The following is a 22,775-nucleotide window of genomic DNA, read 5'->3' as shown; positions in this document are numbered from 1 at the left end:
GGGAAGATAATATTCCCTATAAGATTTGTGTACACTGTTGATAATCAAAGGTGCTGCAGAACTCCCTGGGGTTAATTAAGCCAGGTGTATTTTGCAAGCTCACAAGAGTGAACATTATATAGGGCATGAATGGATGCACACATAAAAGATGAAGCTTGATTCATACAGAAGTTCTGACAAAGCGAACACTTGTCATGACAGTGTCTGCTGTCTGTAAATCTACAGGCCTGATCTCTGTCTCTTCTACTGTTTTGATTAATCTTATATTATTATTATATAAGTTGAAATACTTTTGGCTTCTTTATGACTCCTTGAATTCATGAATGCTTCTTTTGTTCTAACTTTGGTCTTTTATTCTAGAATTCATTTAAAAAGAAAAAAACTGGGGAAAAAAAACCTGTTATCAAATTTCAAAAGCCCCTCCTTGGCCATGAGGGAGGGATATCTACCATTTACTCAGTTCTGCCTTTGCCAGGGACTGTACTAGGCACTCAGTTCACTTAATCCTCCCAAAAATCTTGTAAAAAAGGTGATATTCTCTTTAGAGGATAAGGAAAATGGGTTCAAAGATGTTAAAGAATGTCTGATGTTACCCAGATAGAAGTGGCAAAATATAGAAAATTGAACCCAGGTCTACTTCTTTTTTATCTTTTTCAATTTAAATTTAATTAATTATTTTATTTATTTTTTACTCTGGCTTTGAGATTGAAAATAGGTTAAGGCTGGGGTTCATACCCAGTCAGAGAGGATTGTGGTGGACAAAGAATAAGGACAGGAGAGGCATTCTAGAGCATTAACGTGTGTGTTCACTCAGTAAGCATCTAGAGTGCCTATGTGTGTCAGGCTCTACGTCCAGCCAGGTATATAGTGGTCAGACCCACAGTCTGCCTGCCCTCAGAAGCTACCGTTTCATAGATTAATCAGGGAACTGTTTTCTGCAGAAGAAATGAGGCTGTTTATTTTCAGATGAATTCATATTCTTTTTATCTTTCAATTCAACTTCAACTCTCTAATTAGAAAGACATTTGCTTATTGGAAGAATGATACCTCTTCTTTTGGATTACTCATTTTATAGGCGATAAAATGCTGCATTTGCTATTCTGAGAGCTTACTCTTACGAGGACAGCTAGCAGGGTAGGAATGCATGAGGGAGGCAGGAGATTGGGAGTGGGGAGCAGAGCGCTGGTTTGACTTTTTCTCTTTATTGGTTAGGCTTGACAGATGATGATCTCCCTACCACCTACCTTACTTTGTTTCAGCTCCTATAAAATAAGAGCCTTCCGCTTCTATGGAGGTAAATCATTTCATCCTGGAGGCTCCCTTTAGCTTGCACGGAAGGAAAGTAGGGCCTATTGGATGTGTCTTTAATGATTTCAAATGAATAGGATAATATTTACTTGTTTAATTCATCTTCATCACCTTAAAGGGATATTTGTCATTTCTACCAGAGGTCACTGTTCTGCCCCCCTTCTTCTCCCTCCCCCATCTCTCTTCTCTTTTTCTAAATTGTAATCATAAATAATGAGTTTCATTCACAGCTCCCTGCCAGCGAGCTGCTAATTACGCAAAGTACTGCTTGTAATTTACACAGTAATAAACTGTAAATTTAAACATTATGGCACTTTAAGTTAATAATTTTTCTGCTGTAACAAATAGCTCATTTTTCACCCATCTTTTCCTTTGGCCTCATTACCATGGCTTTGTCTGTGACCAGGAGGCACAGGTGTAAGGAGTGAAGAATACAGTATGTGAAGCCTTTTCATTTAGCTCCAATCCCACCTGAAATCTGACCTCAAATTAATTTTTTTATAGCCAGTTCTGCTAAAATGTGTACCCTAATATTTAGGCTAATCCACACACATAGACAAATGCAGATAATAATGTTTGCTCAGAAACAAATGTGTTTGAGTACCAGGCTTGACATTTTTGACATTCATGCCTATGACTTACGCTCTCTCATCTTAACACTTCCTCATATGCGTGTAACTCTTGCTCCTGTACTGTTGGTACGCATCCCAAGGTTCTATGATAGATGTTTGCTGTAAGTGTACTCACATTAAATGTAGGGTGAGGGCCTTCTGCCATTTTCCAGTTTTTTGGATATGATTAGTTTCTGAATTGCTTGTGGTGTTATGGATATGATTTCATATTACAGTCTTGAGAACCGGAAATTTAAGAAGCAATTTATACAGACTTCTATTTTTACTTTAGGACATGTTTAACAGGCAAAATACAGGGTGACAGTTTTTGTAAGTTACAAAGTCCTTTGACATGTATACATTTAGTTAGTAGATACTTAGGTGTTACCAGTGAGGACTCAGTAAATATACCATTATGAAGGCTCTTGAGGCTAAAATCATATGACTCTAGGGATATTGGTGTGCTGGCCTGTTAAAAATTGGCTGCTGGGCTTCCCTGGTGGCGCAGTGGTTGAGAGTCCACCTGCCGATGCAGGGGACACGGGTTCGTGCCTCAGTCCAGGAAGATCCCACATGCCACGGAGCGGCTAGGCCCATGAGCCATGGCCGCTGAGCCTGCGCGTCCGCAGCCTGTGCTCCACAACGGGAGAGGCCACAACAGTGAGAGGACGGAGTACTGCAAAAAAAAAAAAAAATTGGTTGCTGTTGGATTTTTTTTTAAGTGTTTCTATTTTTTTTTAAATTTTATTTAAAATTTAAAATGCGAGGGCTTTCTCTAGTTGCGGCAAGCGGGGGCCACTCTTCATCGCAGTGCGCGGGGCTCTCTTGTTGTGGAGCACAGGCTCCAGACGCGCAGGCTCAGTAATTGTGGCTCACGGGGCTAGTTGCTCCGCGGCATGTGGGATCTTCCCAGACCAGGGCTCGAACCCGTGTCCCCTGCATTGACAGGCAGACTCTCAACCACTGTGCCACCAGGGAAGCCCCAAATGTTTCTATTTTGATACACTTTAATAACTCTAAGAGGCATTACTCACTATATTAAAATACTATATATAGTTAAAAAAAAGTTTATAATGACTTTTTTTTGATCACTAGAGAAAAATAAGTTTATAATAACATACAGTACTTTAACAGTAGAGTCCCACAAAAAGGCGCTGTTGGATTTTAAGACTGACAATCTGACTTGTGCTTTGGGGTTGCTGGTATAATTATGGGAAAACATGAGCTTGATGACAGATCATACTTACATATTTGTTTCTGTGGTTAGATGACACTGTTATCTTCTTTGCCTTTTCAGGAGTCCAGCATGAGTAATTTGGGCACTGAGAGGATAGGCCATCTCATTAGTGACCCTCGGCAGAAAGAGTAAGTACTTATGTATTTACTGGCTATCTTAGCCTTTTCCTTGAAGGAGGCAGCAGGGGAACGTTTTATGAAAGAACCTAAAAATTCGATTGTAGAGCTGAAAAAGAAGGTTTTAAAGATGGGTACTTTATAACAGTTAAAATGGCTAACACCCTAAACTCACGAGAGTGATTTTTTTTCCTTTCTAGACTCGTTTTTATTTCTTTGCTATTTATGTCTATGGGTGCTGCATTATAAAAGTAGCCTCCAATAAGGATATTATATTTTAAATTCATTTTTCTGTCTCTTAAAAATTTTTTTGTTCAAAATGGCTGATTGCCTCTGTATTCTCCTATATGGTCTTCCCATTTTTAGACCTCTAGACAGAGAGAGATCTTTTTATTCTAACTACTGTGATAAGTGCCACTGGAAAGCCTATGTGTAGCTATAGGAAAATCATTCCACCCTTTCTTGTGACAGCCTTGTCCCCTAACATGATTGGCTCTTTGGTGTCTCCACTACATGTCATGGTCAGTATCCAGTTATACTCCTATACCCATCCAGCCTGGTTGAAGTTTTAATCTATAAAATAGGCAAGATGTGGTTTATGCCTTTGTTGAATTGGGGATCCTGTTCTTATTGCACAGCTGAGAGTGCATGGGTGTCACACCACCATCTTGAGTTTTTTTAAAAGTGTCTAGTCTTCTACATTCCATTAAAAGGCTTTTTACTTTGAAGAGTTATTTTCTGCAAAAAAGTTCATACACATTTAACATCTCTCTCCCTTTCTCCTCCAACTCCATTTTTTTCTCATTTCTTTGTCTTCATTAACCCAACATCTTTTTATCTTCTCTCTAATAATGTTCCTGCCACTTCTTTTATTGTTTTCTTTGCTCTTATTCTCTCCCTCTCTTTAGTTTCTGGTTACCATCAGCTGGGAAAAGAGAACGAAATCAGGTGAGATTGCTTTTCTTTGTCATCTTTATTTTATCATTTGATTTCCTTTTCTTTAGAAAGAATAAAGCGTTGGCTTCTGATTTTCCTCACATTTCTGCTTGTGCACATGAGGTAAGGTTCTTGTTCCTTATGTTATTCTGATTTTCTTGGAGGACTGTTTTCCAAGAATATCTAGTATTCACTGATAAGCACTGTAGCTAATTCCCCTTTTTAGTTTCAACTTGTGACCTTCAGTTTATTACTTATAACACATATTTCATAGGAATGCAGTTGTCATTCTGGTTTCGAATTTTGCAGTAAGAAATCAGAATGCATCAGCATCCTGTGCTGGGAAGTACAACGTTGAATCCTAAACATGTGAAGCAGAGGAAGGTAGAGCTACTTTGGGTAAAGTGGGATCGAGGCCTAGAGCCTCTTACTCTTTTACCCTAGCTACCCCTGAGGGGGCCCTTGGCATGTCTAATCCTTTATAGGGGTCATAATTTTAAAATTACTGACAGTGACTCTCAGTATGTTCCTTTAACGTTTGAGGCTTTTGAGTTTTGCTGGGAGAGAGGTTGCTTTACCTTGATGATTAGTTGTAAAATAGATGAAGACTGATAGGTAAAAATTCTCAGGCTTTCTATCGCTCCATCGTTTTTTTGTTTTGTTTTGTTTTGTTTGCCTGCTTATTAGCTTGTTAAGTTGACATTTTAGACTTGGAACTTTCATCTTGAAGTTACTGTTTCAAAATGAACTAGAACAGTGGTACACCTAACTGGTGTGTATTTATTATATGATTTTAGATGGCTTGTGGATACAGAATTTTTACTTTAAGTTCCAATAATTTACTTTAGAAACGTGATCATTCTATCAAACTTGTTATTTCATAGAAATACAGTAAGGACAAGGGTGAGTAAAGATAATTGATATGAAGAAAAATATTAAATAAGAAGTAGAGCAGGTGGTGGGCAGATAAAAAGAAAGTCATTAAGGTGGGATGTGAGAGATTGCAGTTTGGGGAACACTAAGCTAGGGTATTAATTGTGTTTGCATCAGAGGATCTAAAGGCAAAGAGACCTGTGATGATCACCTAGTCCAGATCTGTTATTTACAAATGAGATGTGTTATTTACAAATGAGCTTTAAGCTATTTGCCCAAAGTCATACAACATTGAGACTGGAACCTCTATGACAGAACAGTTGCTTAGTTTGTATACTTTTTAAGTCCTTTTGAAATTACCATTCAGTGTTCTTCTAGTGTTGATATATATTTACTTCTCAAATTTTGGGGAAGGAGTACTTATTGTGGAAAAAATCCAAAGAAAAGTAGCTAACGTAAAGTGAGGTACTTTTATTACAGTGTCCTAGTTGATCCTTACAGCCCCCTTTTGAGGTGAATAGGTGTTTTACAGATGAGAAACTGAAATTACTTGTTAAACCGCAAGTAATATTTTATGTAGCCCTCACAATAATCCCATAAAATAGGTAAGACAGATAGTGATACATCTATTTTACAGATGAGGATAGTAAAGGTCAAAGAGATTTTGTGGTTTTTTAATACATGGCAACTCAGTTGTAGGCTGGAACTAAACGTTGGGTATTCTAATTCTTAATCTAGTTCTGTTTCCACTACACTGCTGCTGGTATGTGCTAACCAGTTATTCACTGGAAACATCTGCCAGGATAAGGAAATGAAAAGGTAATTTCATGCTAGTATTCTTGGGAACAAGGGCTGATAATCAGTAGGCATGAGTTCCCTTTATGTCAGTTAGAAAGTACTATCTTTTGCCATTTAAGTAATTATTGTGTATCAGAAGTTTTTGAAAAATTGTTGCTTACCAAGGAATAGTCTGTTTTTTGAGGCGTGCTAGATCAGTTATGCTACATTCTTGGGTACACTGTTGGATATGCACAACTTTTTTGAATGGTGTCTGTGTATGGCAAGAGAGTTGAACAGTGAAAGGGCAAAAGTAAGCAAGTAGCAGGTAGCCCTTTAGGATCAGGTCTGTTTCATATAAGCCATACTGAAATAATCTCATTTATTCCTGCAGTTTAATCCTCTTTCTCCCCTTTACTCCCTGGATGTTCTTGCTGATGCTTCTCACCGAAGATGTTCACCAGCACGCTGCTCTGCCAGGTAATTGTCTTCGAGTGACTTCTTTTCTAGATGATACTATTTCCTTTTTATAACACTTTGCAAATTAGAGTATGTTAGTGGATACTATCCAATTTGATCTTTTCAACAACCTTTTGAGGTCAGTAGTTGTTTTATAGGTGCAGAAACTGAGGCAGAGTGTTGAAGTTCTTTCCTTTGGTCACATGGCTAGGATGTGATTTAAATCTCAACTTTGACCTAAGTTCTGGCTCCAATTCTGTATTTCTTCTCCTAGAAGCCCCTTCCTCAAAGAACATTATTAATAGTCCTTGCCATGACCTGCAAAACCCTGCATGATCTGACTCCTGCCTTCATGTCCAGCCTCCTTGTCCTCCTCATGGGGAAGAGATCCAGCTGCGCCAGGGAGCTCCATTTTGTTCTTCAAAAATTGCAACCCTTTCCTGCCGCTGAACCTTCACACGTGTTCCCTTTGCCTGGACTGCCATCTTAGAGCTCTTCTCATGATTGGCTCCTTCTCACCTCAGCTCAGGCCACCTCCTCAGGGAGGACCTCTCGGACCGCCCTGTCTAAAGGGGCCACCTGTGCTACTCACCATTCATTATCTCTTTCCTTTAGAGCTTTAGTCACAGTCTGAAATGACTTTGTTTATTGTTTTTTTTTTTCTTCCTACTTTCCCCCTGGTTTCTCATTAGAATATAAGCTTCTAGGTGCTGGGACCTTGTCTTGTTCCCTGATATGTCCCCAGTACCTAACACAGTGTCTGGCACTTACTGGGCATTCAGTATATATTTGTCAGAAAGAATCCTGCACCTGCATAGCAGAATGAAACCAGTGCCTCTGAATATAAATTCTCTTAAGTTGGGTGACATGCAGAGTAAATATGGTTTCAGTGATGGCATGCCCTAGCAGGTTTTTGTGCACAAGGAGCAACTAATAGGCTGAACCGTAGAACTTTTATTACTTCTAGTGGCACAAAGAATTTTTTTCCAAGGTTCTGATGATTTTTTTTTTCTGATTTTCTTCCTAACACATTCTTAAGTGGATATGTTCATAGATTTGGGGTGCAGGCTGCACAAAGAAATTATTCTTTCATGGATACAGTTAGAACTTTTGCTGTGGGCTGTAATAATAAACTCTGCACTATAACCTACTGCCTAGCCTTCTACTGGAAAAGTAGTATTTCAATAGGGAAAGTCATTTGAAAAGAGAGACTATCACACATGGTGTTAACTAAGAACTTGGAGGATTAGGGGATATTAATAAATTGCTGTAAGGCCTTTTCTTTAGTTGCATGCTGTTTAGTCATCATTCATTCATCATTTGCTGACTCCCTACTGTGTGCCAGGCACTTTGTTTAGGTACTGCCCCTAAGGAGCTTATATCCTCGTGGGAAGGTCAGGTGTGGAAATGGAGAACTACAATTTGTAGTGACAAGTGCCTAAAGGTGTGCACCAGAGTGATAGCAGCACAGAGGAGCAGCTCCTCACTCAGGCTCAGGGAGCTTTTCTTAGAGGTGGTGGTGCTCAGGCTGTCTTGGAAGACGAGATTTCAATCCATACAAAAGCAGTCCTCCAGCTATTTGTCTTTTTTTTTTAACATCTTTATTGGAGTATAATTGCTTTACAATGTTGTGTTAGTTTCTGCTGTATAACACAGTGAATCAGCTATACGTATTCATATATCCCCATATCTCCTCCCTCTTGCGTCTCCCTCCCACCCTCCCTATCCCACCCCTCCAGATGGTCACAAAGCACCGAGCTGATCTCCCTGTGCTATGCGGCTGCTTCCCACTAGCTAGCTATTTTACATTTGGTAATGTATATAAGTCCATGCCACTCTCTCACTTCATCCCAGCTTACCCTTCCCCCTCCCTGTGTCCTCATGTCCATTCTCTACATCTGCATCTTTATTCCTGTCCTGCCCCTAGGTTCTTCAGAACCTTTTTTTTTTTTTTTAGATTCCATATATATGTGTTAGCATACGGTATTTGTTTTTCTCTTTCTGACTTAGAGTCTGCAGACTCTAGGTCCATCCACCTCACTACAAATAACTCAATTTCGTTTCTTTTTATGGCTGAGTAATATTCCATTGTATATATGTACCACATCTTCTTTATCCACTCATCTGTCGACGGACACTTAGGTTGCTTCCATGTCCTGGCTATTGTAGATAGTGCTGCAGTGAACATTGTGTTACAAGCCTCTTTTTGTTTTTGTTTTGTTTGTTTTTTTAATAAATTTTATTTTTATTTTTGGCTGCGTTGGCCCTTCGTTGCTGCACACAGGCTTTCTCTAGTTGGGCTCAGTAGTTGTGGCTTGCGGGCTTAGTTGCTCCACGGCACATGGGATCTTTCAGGACCAAGGCTCAAACCTGTGTCCTCTGCATTAGCAGGTGGATTTTTAACCACTGCGCCACCAGGGAAGCCCCATCTTTTTTTTTTTTTTTTTTTGCAGTACGCGGGCCTCTCACTGTTGTGGCCTCTCCCGTTGCGGAGCACAGGCTCCGGACACGCAGGCTCAGTGGCCATGGCTCACGGGCCCAGCTGCTCCGCGGCATGTGGGATCTTCCCGGACCGGGGCACGAACCCGTGTCCCCTGCATTGGCAGGCGGACTCTCAACCACTGCGCCACCAGGGAAGCCCAGCCCCATCTTTTTGAATTACGGTTTTCTCAGGGTATATGCCCAGTAGTGGGATTGCTGGGTCATACGGTAGTTCTGTTTTTTGTTTTTTAAGGAACCTCCATACTGTTCTCCATCGTGGCTGTATCAATTTACATTCCCGCCAACACAGCTGTTTGTCTTAATACCAAATAAAATCATGGCTGTGTGTGGTCTTTGGAAGGACTGTGTAAGTAACACCATGTCATGTCAGATGCTGAAAGTGTATTATTTGCCTTTCTCCCTTTACCTTTGCTGCCTAGAACTGTGCTGTGCTGAGATTGGTATCCATGCTTTTGTCAGGTTTCCTGTTGCCTTTAAGGCCTTATCCTGGTTGGAGTGGGTGTGAGCTTCTTGTTTCTTTGTGTATCTCATTACCCACATCATTATCTTTGTTCTTTTACCAGCAGTGCTGGTGGCTGGACTTGGAAACATAAGGAAGCCTAGGCTGTGTTTCTGGTGCACTCAGCTCTAGGGAAATATTGCTTATTGCTTCAGACCATTGCTGAAAGCAAGATGAGAGAATGTGGGCAATTATAGCTCATACTTGTCCTGCCTGACATCATTCCTGGGCCAGTGGATACAAAGTAGGTTGCAAACATGAAGGTTCTTTGGGGTAGAGGGAAGAAATTAAAAAAAGTTTTAAATGTATTTTAAATAAATACAGTTACTTATTATCATCCTTAAAATTTTTTTTTTGCTTTCAGTTGTACATATATTAGTCTAGCAGCACATATTTTTGTTTTATGTGTGTGTGTTACATATATAAGGAGGGTTTGTTCAGATTTTTTCCTGGTGAGGGTGCACAATCAATAGTTTGGCAACCCCTGATCTGTGGGAAATGGTCAGCACAAGTGACCTATGCAGGTTTTAGGAAACGTGGATGATGGTCTCACTTAGCCCTCGGGGCTCCCTGTTTTCCCTAATAGCAGGGTCCCTGCCCGCTAAGTAGTCAGCAGAGAAGGAGCAGTCTAGCTCCAGTGTGGCTGACTGATGAGATCGGATTCACAAGTGGATGGTGGGCTTTGTAAAGAGTGGACCGTTTAACAAAGCCTGGCACCTAGGAAGGAATGTTAAAGAGTGCTGGTGGTAGGGAAGAGGCAGGTGAATGACCGTATGAAAAACTGTTTCGAATGGAAATTTTATCTTTTTCTTGTTCTATTTTATTTGTAGTAGGAAAAGATTTCTTTCAAAGCATCTGGGCAGCATTGGGAATTTCATACCCATTATTAGAACGATTTGTGTGTGTGTATGTGTGTGTGTGTGTATGTGTGTGTGTGTGTGTGTGTGTGGTGACTATGTTATCATTAGGGGTATAATTTTATTTTGCGAAGAGAGAAGTGTTTCCTGTTTTATCACAGCTTTCCCCGAGGAGGGCTGGTGTATTAATTTGCTGTATTGCCTCCTGGCTGTTCCCAGGCTGTTTTTCCTCTTCATCATGGAATTTTTAATGGCCCTACTGCCTCTTGGGAAGCATGTGAGGAAGAGTTCCTTGGGGAGTGCTTCCCTTTTTTCACATGCCTATAATTACTCTCCTGTAAGAGCACAAAGAGTTTGATAATCATGCCTGAACGGTGAAGATTTCCTCCTTTCGGGTTACTGAGCTGAGGCTGCCTGCTGCCTGGACATGGCCAGTTCCACTCCCCCAAACCCTCAGCTGCGTGAGAGGGAGTGCTCAACAACCTCCTTCCTCACTGCTGGAGCCTTAACACAGCTCTGGTTCTCTGAGTGAGGCCTGGGGACCGCTGGGGGGCGATGAGTGACCTCAAGGTACTCTCTTGTTTAGAATTTCATTGCTATAAACAAAGAAATAACAGGACCTTGATTTTAAGAGAACGTTTGATTGATGTGTCATTTTAATACAGCCCACATGGCAAGTGCAATGAGAGCGAGTCTTTGTACCACCTAATCGATTTGTGGGGCTAAGCGGTTTTCAGAAGTGCCACTCTAGAAATAAGTAAGTTTGGTGGTTTTCATCCCTGGCTGTATTTTTGAATCACCTGAGAAGCTTTAAAAAATATATCCATGCTGGGCCACCAGGTCCCAAGATTCTGATTTAATCGGCCTGGGATGAGGCCCAGGCATTAGCAGTATTTTGAAGCTCCCAGGTCTCTCTAATATACAGCCAGCGTTGGGAACTATCACCCTAAATGCATATGGTTTTATGACTGGTGCTTTGTTAATTTGCTTAGCAGGAAATCCCATTTCATAATTGGTATGAGCTCTGTGCTTTGCTGTTCAGAGCACAGTTCTATATGGGAGGTAGAACCCTGGGCTTCGCGTAGCTTTGGAGAAGTGCTGCAGGTGAGGGAGAGAGTGCTAGGGTCTAGCGCAGTGCCCAGCACATAGTGACTGCAAATGGGCAGAGTTGGTGGGTGGGTGTGTGGGTAGTGGGCAGGGTACCCAGATGAAATTCGTAAAGCAGCTGTTGTGGTTTGGTTGTTTTGGTTGCTGGTATTGGGCTGTGGCTATTAAAGTAGTAAGCCTTGGTTCCGGTATTAAGGGTTGCTGCTGCTCCAGCAGCAGATGGTGTGATTGGTGTTCTGGTAGAGGCGGTGGTATTGCTGTCAAGGACACAGTCATGGAATGGTAATAAGGAACTAGTGCTGTAGGCAGCTTTTCCCAAAATGAGAGATTTATTGATTGTGAAGGATAGCTTTTTTTTTCTTTTTTAACCATTATTGTCTTAGAAAAGCATAACTGGAACTTATCAGTTGCTACATCTCTTTGTGTGATACACAAGTCACCAGTTGTAGTTTTTGAGTATCTTGCGGCAGTTTTGAGTTTTCTCCGACTCTCCTGACCTTTCCTCTGTTTTGGGGGGTGACTTGGTAATGTATCACCATTTCCATTTATTCCTTCTTAATCTCATGTTAGTGTTAGGCAGACTCAGGTAAGAATCTTGGCTTTACCTGGGTGCAAGACTTAACCTCCCCATACCTCAATTTCCTCACCTTGAAAATGAAAATATTAATATTTTGGGGGCTAGTGGGGCTCAAAATGAAATAATACATTTGAATATTTAGCATACTGGTAGCTAAAATTATTATTTTTGTTATATAGTTACCACCCTACACTGTTCTTAGGATAATTGCAGTTTTACAAACCTTGAGTTGGCTTCCAGAGTTGTTTGCTAATGAGAAGTAGTACAGCTTCCTGAGGTGCTTAAAATGACCTCAGGTGGACTATAAGAGGAGTCATTTGGACAGTGCTGGGTGAAAAAGAGAGACCTTCCTGCCCGTTAGAGAGTTGAAATGTGATAGGCTGCACTCATTGTAATTCATTTTATCTGTTCACAAACGTTATGATCTGCATATCAGAGTTGTGTGCCCAGCTGGCTGTGCCACTTGACAAGGAGTTTCAAAGAGCAAAAAGAAGACTCAATTCATACTGTTTATTTCGACCTTTGGAGCCATAGTAAACAGCCTCAGGTTTTACCGCAGGGCTTGGGGGAAAGAACCTTTTATTAGTCCTCTATCTGTTGGGATGCTGTGATGCACAGCAGCTCTTGCTCACCTCTTTAGAGCCTTGGTTTTGGTCATGTGTTAGAAAATGTTTCTGCTCTAATGTTGTCCATAAGGCTGCCCAATCCTACTGGAATTCCCATTATATAGTACACAGTTCTGGAATCTTTTGTCCACTGTTGGACAGTCTTGTTTATAGCAGCTCTCAGCCAGCTGGCATCTTACTGCCAGAGTGGAATGATGAAAGCATTTTCTCTCTCTCTGTTTTGCTATTGTAATATACCCATCCTTCCAACTGATGTGAAACTATTCTGCTCCTGTGGGTGACATGAAACAGCTTCATGATATGCTAACCTTGGCCCAGCCAAGGGAAGTAGATTACGGAGAATTTTCAGGTGCTAGTGAGCAGTTTGTCATAGACTGCTGAGGGTTAGTTAGGTTTGAGTGAAAACACTAGTGGGATTGCTAGGATCTCTTCCTATTAGATAAAGCTCCTTTGTGTCCTCTAATTGTGAGGTCGTTTTCTCTCTCTGGCTGCTTCTAGTGTCAGAAGGCCTGGATCCTCTCATACGTGCAAGTCTGTGAAAATACATTTCCCCTACTGGGTGTTTAATAAATGTCAGTTAACCCTGAAGGTAAAAATCACATGTGAGGAAGGGATTTCTACATCCTTAGATTTAATCCTCTTTTACCACAATTTACCTTCACACTTCCCTTTTTCCTTGATTACAGCTCAGTGTCTTCTATCTGTTAGTTCTTTATGCATCGGCCTCCCTCACTATGTTGAGAGCTCCTGGTGGACAGGCCCTTGGCTCAGTCATCTTGTATATAACCTCTCCACATCCAGCATAGTGTAGGCTTCCATAAATTTTTGTTAAAAATAATTGAGGTGGGGCTTCCCTGGTGGCGCAGTGGTTGGGAGTCTGCCTGCTGATGCAGGGGACACGGGTTCGTGCCCCAGTCCGGGAAGATCCCACATGCCGCAGAGCGGCTGGGCCCATAAGCCATGGCTGCTGAGCCTGCGCGTCCGGAACCTGTGCTCCGCAACGGGAGAGGCCACAACAGTGAGAGGCCCGCGTACCACAAAAAAAAAAAAAAAAAAAAAAAAATTGAGGTGAATAGATTAGTAATTAAGGAGAATAATTGGAATATATGATGTATATGACCTATGGTCCTTAGAAATATCAATAATTTTTTCCTGATGTTACTTATTTGTGTGTGCTTAAGGAAAAGTACAGCAAATGAATACCTTTTCCCAATAAATTTTATTTTTATTTCATACCAAAAACTTAACTTTTCAATAAGTTTTTAAAATGAGTGATTTTTGAAGGTGAACCATTCTTTAAATTCGCTTGCCATGGGCAGATAAAGATTGTTTTCTTTCCTTAGGAGTGACTCTAAACATCTTTGTTCTAAATCTAAAGCAGTCACTTCAGTTATTTTTTTTGCCAACATTGGTTCTATTAAACATGCATGTATTTCTCAAAGTAAGTTTTTTTTTGTTTTTGTTTTTCGCTAAAAGTACATTCCTGCCCCAGGGACATTGTGATCTGCCTAGTTTCCTAAGTAACACTGCAGTTTTAACAACTCACCTGATCTTTTCAGTTACCTGCAGTAAAAAATGAAATAGGTTTGTTTTGTTTATGTGTGGATATACAGAATACTCTTTCAATTAATTGTTAATCTTCAGCATTCACCTTCACATTTATGAAGTGAATTTAGTGATTTTTCCTGAAGTAAGGATTTTTGAAGAGTGTATTTATTAATTTTAATGTTCATTCCACCTCCACCTCCCTAAGTTCTTTTCGGGAAATGCTGCTGACTGTGATGCTTTTAGGGGAAGTACTGACCTGGCATTCATGCTGTGAAAGAAGTAGTGCCCAAAGAGTACTGAGGCCCAGATCAGATGAAACAGAAAAAGAGTGAGCTTCGCTGTCTGTCTTTTCTCTGGGTTCATTGCTTGCATACTGGGAAACAATACTTTTATCTACACTTATATTCATTTAGTCATTCTGTTATTCTTTAAGTTAAATATTTAGATTTGTTTTATGGACTAGCTTGGCTTTGGGAATTTGGTCTGTTTTTTTTAGCTCAGGAATTTTCACAGTAGGTAGAAACTTACGAGAATTACCTGAGGAAGAATTTCAAAATAAACATTACAGATTCTTCTCCCATCCCAGCATGGTGGGAGATGTGTATTTTGTGAAAGTTCCTTACATGATTCTGATAACCATATGCCACTTCAATTGAGAAGGAAGTTTTAACTTGGTAGAGATTTTAGCTTAACTAATAGTTAGCCTTTTTTGCCCCTGCATAATTGAAAGGTCCTGTCCCTCCTCACACAGTACATGGTTCAACACAAAAGCAACTGTGTACTGCTCTTAAAAAGAGTTTTTAAAAATCTAGTTAAATTTTCTGCCGTTCAGCCTATAAGGATGGGTGTTTGTGTGTTGGTGAGAAGGGGAAGCTCACACTCTTCTCCTGTCCTTTGTGATGATGTCTCGCCTGTGTGTTGTCCCTTTTCAGTTTCTGTCTTGTGAGACAGTGACACAGAGTAAAAGAACACAATTTTCTTTTTGTTCTTCAGAATACAGAAAAGTAGTTTAATAACGAAAATAATGTAGTAGTTTATAATAACCAAAATATAAAAGGTCTACAGAAAAGTAACATGTTACATTTGTGCCCCGGTCCGGGAAAATCCCACACGCCTCGGAGCGGCTGGGCCCGTGAGCCATGGCGGCTGAGCCTGCGCTTCTGGAGCCTGTGCTCCGCAACGGGAGAGGCCACAACAGTGAGAGGCCCACGTATCGCAAAAAACCAAAACAAACAAACAAACAAAAAGACCAGTTTATTTTGGGCTTCCCTGGTGGCGCAGTGGTTGAGAGTCTGCCTGCCGATGCAGGGGACACGGGTTCGTGCCCCGGTCCGGGAAGACCCCACATGCTGCGGAGCGGCTGGGCCCGTGAGCCATGGCCGCTGAGCCTGCGCGTCCGGAGCCTGTGCTCCGCAACGGGAGAGGCCACAGGAGTGAGAGGCCCGCGTACCGTGAAAAAAAAAAAAAAAAAAGTAACATGATACAAAAATAAAACAACACGAATTAAAGAAATAACACATTAAGCAGAAAGGGAGCCAAGTGGTTAAATACTTCTAAGTGAAAATGGGGGTGGGGATAGTTCAATCTATTTTTCTTTCCCTTCCTTAATGCTTTATGTCTACAATTTATAGATACGGAATTTGGGGGGATAAACAGAAAATTGGAACTGCCTCTTGAATAGGAAGCTGAGCTGCAGCAGTTGCCTGCCGCCACGCACAGGTCCCCGAAGAACACAGGGGCCCGAGTGCTCTCCACTCCTGTGCAGGCCTCTCCTAACGTTCTTAATGTGCTGCATAGCACGGCAGGTTCATCCCCTGTCTCCTTTAACCCTCCTGCTCCGAGCACCCAGCTGCCTCTTGACTTTCCCCTGGCTCGTTCTGAGTTCTCGTCCTTCTTTGTCCTCTAAGGCAGCGGTTCCCAACCTTTTTGGCACCAGTTTCATGGAAGACAGTGTTTCCACAGACAGGGTGGGGGGATGGGGGATGGTGCAGGCAGTAATGTGAGCGATGGGGAGCGGCAGATGAAGCTTCACTCGCTTGCCCGCCACTCACCTCCTGCTGTGCGGCCAGGTTCCTAACAGGCTGCGGACTGGTAGCTGTCCGTGGCCCAGGGGTTGGGGACCCCTGCTCTAAGGTTTTTCCCAAGTAGGGAAAATTAGATTTCCCCAAGCTGTAAACTCTACCATTACTAGGGTTCACTTGGACCTGTCCTACTGTAACAGTTTGGCTGTGTCTCATCCTCCCTCCCCATATCTTTACTAGGAAGGCACACAGAGAAGATATACCTTCTGTACTCAGCCCTAAGTTGTGAAGTTATTCTACTTCTTTTGAAATAGCTCTCCAACCTGGAAATGATCTTAAGAGAAATGTTTTAAGAGGGAAGGAGCACTAAGCTGAATTTTAGGAATGAGCATGACTTCTCTTTATCTCTGCCTCAGTTTCTCTCTTATGCAGATTCTGTAACTAGGAAAGCTGTGCAGCTGGAAATGGGACTAGGCTACAAGCGCATTAGGGAAGAGACTGTCTGTTTTGTTCACCACCGAACCCACCCAGTGCTCAGTAAAAACTCAGTGAACAATGAAAGAAGCAAAAAAAAAAAACCCTCCTGAGTAGAAAGGCAATAGTCCACACAGAAATATATATTTTTACAACAAAATAAGGTTATTGACTTAATAAACTGTGTTACCTGGTTTCAGAGAGCCTTCAGTTCTTTCCTAAGTTATAACCAGAGGAATTTACAAAATTTGAAGGTGTAACAATTAGGAGTGGGAATGGGGTGGTAGAAGTAGATCGTTTACTGTGGAGAAGTTACAGGCTGAAGGCTTAGCAGTCGGGGTGGGGGGTCGTTTAACGTAGGGACGATTAACCCTGAAGCCCTTAACATCACCGAGCAGGGACGAGTGGGGATCCAAGAAGCAAGGCCTAGAGGGGCTGGTAGTGCAAGGGCCACGTAAGCCTTTGAGTCCACAGCAGCTTCTAAGGACATTGCAGAATATAGTGCAGTGAATAGCTATGCGCAGAATAGTAGGTAAGTAATACTTATTTTCATTTTACTAAAATAGATAAGCATTTAAAAACTACCATATTTCCATTTAAAGCGGTTAAAAATGTAAACATTTTGGTACATAAATGGCTCCATCTTTTTACTCCAAAATGTGTCATTCCTGGAAAATGTGAGATAAATGTTACTTACTAGGTCCATAAAGGAGTGATAATATGTGCCTTCAGCCATCTTACTGACATACATCAAACATGCAGAGCTGTGAAATGATGGATGGTGTGTAAATAAAAGGCAGTATTTATTTCATTTAGCTCAAGTTGATACTTTGAGAATTACTATCTTAAAACCCTTTTGAGTGCTTTTCTTCTGCTTATTTTGCATCTGTCAAAACTTAGCATTTTATAAACACTGATTGACCTTGAAGAGCAATATTTTTTATATATAAATTTATTTATTTTATTTTATTTATTTTTGGCTGCGTTAGGTCTTCGTTGCTGCGCGGGCTTTTCTCTGGTTGCGGCGAGCCAGGGCTACTCTTTGTTGCGGTGCGCAGGCTTCTCATTGCGGTGGCTTCTCTTGTTGTGGAGCACAGGCTCTAGGCACGCGGGCTTCAGTAGTTGTGGCATGCGGGCTCAGTAGTTGTGGTTCGCGGGCTCTAGAACACAGGCTTAGTAGTTGTGGTGCACAGGCTTAGCTGCTCCGCAGCATGTGGGATCTTCCCAGACCCGGGCTCAAACCCGTGTCTCCTGCATTGGCAGGCAGACTCTCAACCACTGCAGCACCAGGGAAGCCCAAAGAGCAATATTTTTTAATTAAACTTTTTATTGAAGGATAATACACATACAGAGAAGTGTACAAAGAAATATACACCTGATGAATTTTCATGAAGCCATATCCAAGTAACCCAGCGTCTAGATCCAGAAACAGAACATTAGCAGAAAGAATCCCAAAAGTTCCCTGTGCCTTTTCTAGTCACTGTCCCTCTTCCCCCACTACCCACAGCTCAAGGGTAACCACTGTCTTGTCTAATAACATAGTTTAGTTTGAAGAAATGGTGTTAACATTTAATCTGAAAAGTTTTGGAGAGTCCTTTAGTGAGCTTAAGGTAAAGAAGAAAGGAGCATGGCTGTAAACTGTTACCCTTTGTTTGACTTGTTTCTTTTTCTGAAGGTCTTTAGGAGAAGCATGATTGAATTAGAGCAAAGAGCTTGGATAGTTTATACTCAAGTACCTTGTTTGTGGAAAAGATGGAAGTTCTATTCTGTACATTTTTCTGTTTTGAGGAGAAACAAAATTTGTAGTGTCACTTTCTTTTCTGCCTGTGTCTTTGGCTTCAAAGGGAATTATCACCTCTGCATTTAGACCTGTCTACCTTTGATGTTCTGTCCTCCATGTTTCTAATTATTAAATCAGCATGCTGATTTAGACTTATTCCCAGGACTCTGTAAGATATGAAAAATGGATTTTTTCCCTATTTTACATGTTTATACTTACATTTCACTTTGGGGTTTCAGAATTAACTATTCATGGAGTACCTAACTTACAGTTAACTCTTTTGCTGTATAGATGTAAATGATCAATATAAGGTGATTTGGTGGAATTTTCCAAACCACAGGCTTTATATTGTAAATATCTACCTGTTGTAGTGTTCTTTGCATTCTAAAAGTTTTCTTATGATTTCAGTCAAATTCTTTTATTTTCTTATTTATAAATTGAATTGACTCCTAAGCTTTTGCTCTTTAAAGAGTGTGTGTGTGTGTGTGTGTGTGTGTGTGTGAGAGAGAGAGAACCCATGTGTGTGCACAGGCCCATATGCTTTTTTAAATTTTATTTTATTTATTTATTTATTTATGGCTGCGTTGGGTTTTCGTTGCTGTGCTCAGGCTTTTGTCTGGTTGCGGCGAGTGGGGGCTACCCTTCGTTGTGGTGCATGGACTTCTCATTGGTGGTGGCCTGTCTTGTTGTGGAGCATGGGCTCTAGGCGCGCAGGCTTCAGTAGCTGTGGGGCACGTGGGCTTAGTTGCTCCGCGGCATGTGGGATCTTGCAGGACCAGGGCTCGAAGCCATGTCGCCTGCATTGGCAGGCGGATTCCTAACCACTGCACCACCAGGGAAGCCCTCCATATGCTTTTAAACTGTGGAAGTTGCCAGATTGGGGACCTCTGAATAGGAAAATTTGCCCATTCAACAGTAGTCTTGTTGCCTTGCTAACTAGGTTCTTTTAGATTTGACTGAGGCTTCAGTTTTAAGACTATTAAGCCATGAGATTGAATCCCCAACTAGGACTACTAATTAGGAGTTCATCTGATATAATTTTATTAGAGTCCTTTTAATATGTTTTGTACTCTGGCCATGTTTTAAAAATTGTGGTAAAATATCATAACATAAAGTTTACCATTTTAGGGAATTCCCTGGCAGTCCAGTGGTTAGGACTTGACACTTTCACTGCTGTGGGCCCGGGTTCAATCCTGGTGGGCAGCTAAGATCCTGTAAGCTGTGCGACATGGCCAAAAAAAAAAAAAAATTTACCATTTTAACCACCTATAAGTGTACAGTTGAGTATTTTGTTTTTAGAACTTTTAGTCATTCGTATCAGTTTTATTCAACAGATATTTAGTGGGGATCAGCTATATGCCTTGTGCGGAAGTTGGTAGGTCACAGGAAAATTATGAAAGAAATGTAAATATAGTCCCTGTTCTCCAGGAGATTAGCCTCATTAGGGAAAAAAGATATGTATACACCAGTTAAATAATGATTCATGGTAGATAAGGCCTAAGATGTTCAAGGAAAGCTTTGTATAAATGTGAGGCTCAGCTTGGTCCTTAGTCAGGGGTAGGATCTATCTAGGTTGAGAGGAAGGAGGAAGTAGGGAACTAAAATAGCATACCAGCGTCCTAGCTATGGCAATCAGAGAAGAAAAAGGAATGAAAGAAATCCAAATTGGAAAAGAAGTAAAACCGTCACTGTTTGCAGATGACATGATATTATACATAGAAAATTCTAAAGATGCTACCAGAAAACTACTAGAGCTCATCAGTGAATTCTGTAAAGTTGCAGGATACAAAATTAATACACAGAAATTTCTTTGATTTCTATACACTAACAACAAAAGATCAGAAAGAGAAATTAAGGAAACAATCCCTTTTACCATTGCATCAAAAAGAATATAATACCAGGAGTAAACCTACCTAAAGAGGCAGAAGACCTGTATTCCGAAAACTATAAGACACTGATGAAAGAAATCGAAGATGAGACAAACAGATGGAAAAATATATTCTTGGATTGGAAGAATCAGTATTGTCAAAATGACTGTACTACCCAAGGCAATCTGCAGATTCAGTGCAATCCCCATCAAATTACCAATGGCATTTTTCACAGAACTAGAACAAAAAATATTAAAATTTGTATGGAGACACAAAAGACCCCGAATAGCCAAAGCAATCTTGAGAAAGAAAAACAGAGGTGGAGGAATCAGGCTCCCTGACTTCAGACTATGCTACAAAGCTACAGTCATCAAAACAGTATTGGTACTGGCACAAAAACAGAAATACAGATCAATGGAACAGGATAGAAAGTCCAGAGATAAATCCATGCATCTGTGGTCAGTTAATCTACGACAAAAGGAGGCAAGAATATACAATGGAGAAAAGACAGTCTCTTCCATAAGTGGTGCTGAGAACACTGGACAGCTACTTGTAAAAGAATGAAATTAGAACATTCTCTAACACCATACACAAAAATAAACTCAAAGTGGATTAAAGACCTAAATATAAGACCAGATACTATAAAATTCTTAGAGGAAAACATAGGTAGAACACTCTTTGACATAAATCACAGCAGTATCTTTTTGGATCCACCTCCTAGAGTAATGAAAATAAAAACAAAAATAAACAAATAGGACCTGATTAAACTTAAAAGCTTTTGCACAGCAAAGGAAACCATAAACAAAACAAAAAGACAACCCACAGAATGGGAGAAAATATTTGCAAACGAATCAACTGACAAGGGATCAATCTCCAAAATATACAAACAGCTCATGCAGCTCAATGGCAAAAAAAATAAGCAACCCAGTCAAAAAGTGGGCAGAAGCTCTAAAAAGACATTTCTCCAAAGAAGACATACAGATGGCCACAATGCACATGAAAAGATGCTCAACATCACTAATCATTAGAGAAATGCAAATCAAAACTACAGTGAGGTACCACCTCACGCCAGTCAGAATGGCCATCATTAAAAAGTCTACAAATAAGAAATGCTGGAGAGGGTGTGGAGAAAAGGGAACCCTCCTACATTGTTGGTGGGAATGTAAGTTAGTGCATCCACTGTAGAAAACAGTGTGGCGTTCCTCAGAAAACTAAAAATAGAATTATCATATGATCGAGCAGTCCACTCCTGAGCATATATCCAGAGAAAATGAGTCTGTCATACAGAGTGAAGCAAGTCAGAAAGAGAAAAACAAATACCATATGCTAACACATATATATGGAATCTAGGAAAAAAAAAAAGGTTTCTGAAGAACCTAGGGGTAGGACAAGAATAAAGACGCAGACATAGAGAATGGACTTGAGGACACGGGGAGGGGGAAGGGTAAGTTGGGACAAAGTGAGAGTGGCATGGACATATATACACTACCAAGTGTAAAGTGGATAGCTGGTGGGAAGCATCCACATAGCACAGGGAGATCAGCTCGGTGCTTTGTGACCACCTAGAGGGTGGGATAGGGAGGGTGGGAGGGAGACACAAGAGGGGGGAGATATGGGGATATATGTATATATATAGCTGATTCACTTTGTTATAAAGCAGAAACTAACACACCATTGTGGAGCAATTATACTCCAATAAAGATGTTAAAAAAAAAGATACATGCACCCCAATGTTCATTGCAGCACTATTTACAATAGCCAAGGTATAGAAGCAACCTAAATGTCCATTGACAGAAGAATGGATAAAGAAGATGTGGTACGTATATACAGTGGAATATTACTCAGCCATAAAAAGGAATGAAATAATGCCATTTACAGCAACATGGATGGACCTAGAGATTATCGTACTAAGTGAAGTAAGTCAGACAAAGACAAATACCATACGATATCACTTTTGTGTGGAATCTAAAAAGCTATACAAATGAACTTACTTACGAAACAGAAACACGTAGAAAGCAAATTTATGGTTACTGAATGGGAAAGGTTGTGGGAGGGATAAATTAGGAGTTTGGAATTAACATATATACACTGTTATATATAAAATAGATAATCAACAGGGACCTACTGTATAGCACAGGGAACTCTACTCAGTATTCTGTAATAACCTGTATAGGAAAAGAATCTGAAAAAGAATGGATATATGTATATGTTTAACTGAATCACTTTGCTGTACACCTGAAACTAACACAATATTGTAAATCACTATACTCCAATATAAAAATAAAAATTAAAAAAAAATAGCTTACCAGCTATTTCATTGTTAAGTCCATTGCCTTTCAGAGAATCTTTTGCTTTTCTAGCTTTGAAGCTCTCACTCTTTTTTTTTCTTCTGACCGTGACGCATGGCATGTGAGATCTTAGTTCCCTGACCAGGGATCAAACGCACACCCCCTGCAGTGGAAGCGCAGAGTCTTAACCACTGGACCGCCAGGGAAGTCCCCCCCTTTTTTTTTTTAAATAAGCTGAATATTCAGTTGAGGGAACATACTTTTGCCACATAATGTTTTTAAAAATCACAGAAACTAAACTTACTTATTAT

At 40.6% G+C, this 22,775-nt stretch overlaps 1 protein-coding gene across 3 annotated transcripts in view; it reads left to right on the top strand.

The window, feature by feature from the left end:
- Positions 1–22,775, top strand: part of GPATCH2L (G-patch domain containing 2 like) — a 59,300-nt gene that overhangs the window by 22,841 nt on the left and 13,684 nt on the right. For 2 of the 3 annotated variants that reach the window (XM_065871839.1, XM_065871841.1), the window contains exons 5-7: positions 3,217–3,284; positions 4,277–4,331; positions 6,253–6,338. In XM_065871839.1, coding sequence (XP_065727911.1) covers positions 3,217–3,284; positions 4,277–4,331; positions 6,253–6,338 — 209 coding nt within the window. Of the gene's footprint in view, positions 1–3,216; positions 3,285–4,180; positions 4,221–4,276; positions 4,332–6,252; positions 6,339–22,775 lie in introns of all 3 variants that reach the window. The other variant, XM_065871840.1, reaches the window with a different exon arrangement.

The sequence above is a fragment of the Phocoena phocoena genome, chromosome 2 (assembly GCF_963924675.1).
Source record: "Phocoena phocoena chromosome 2, mPhoPho1.1, whole genome shotgun sequence".
In the NCBI taxonomy this organism is placed as follows: domain Eukaryota; kingdom Metazoa; phylum Chordata; class Mammalia; order Artiodactyla; family Phocoenidae; genus Phocoena; species Phocoena phocoena.
This window is presented reverse-complemented; position numbering and strand designations above follow the sequence as displayed.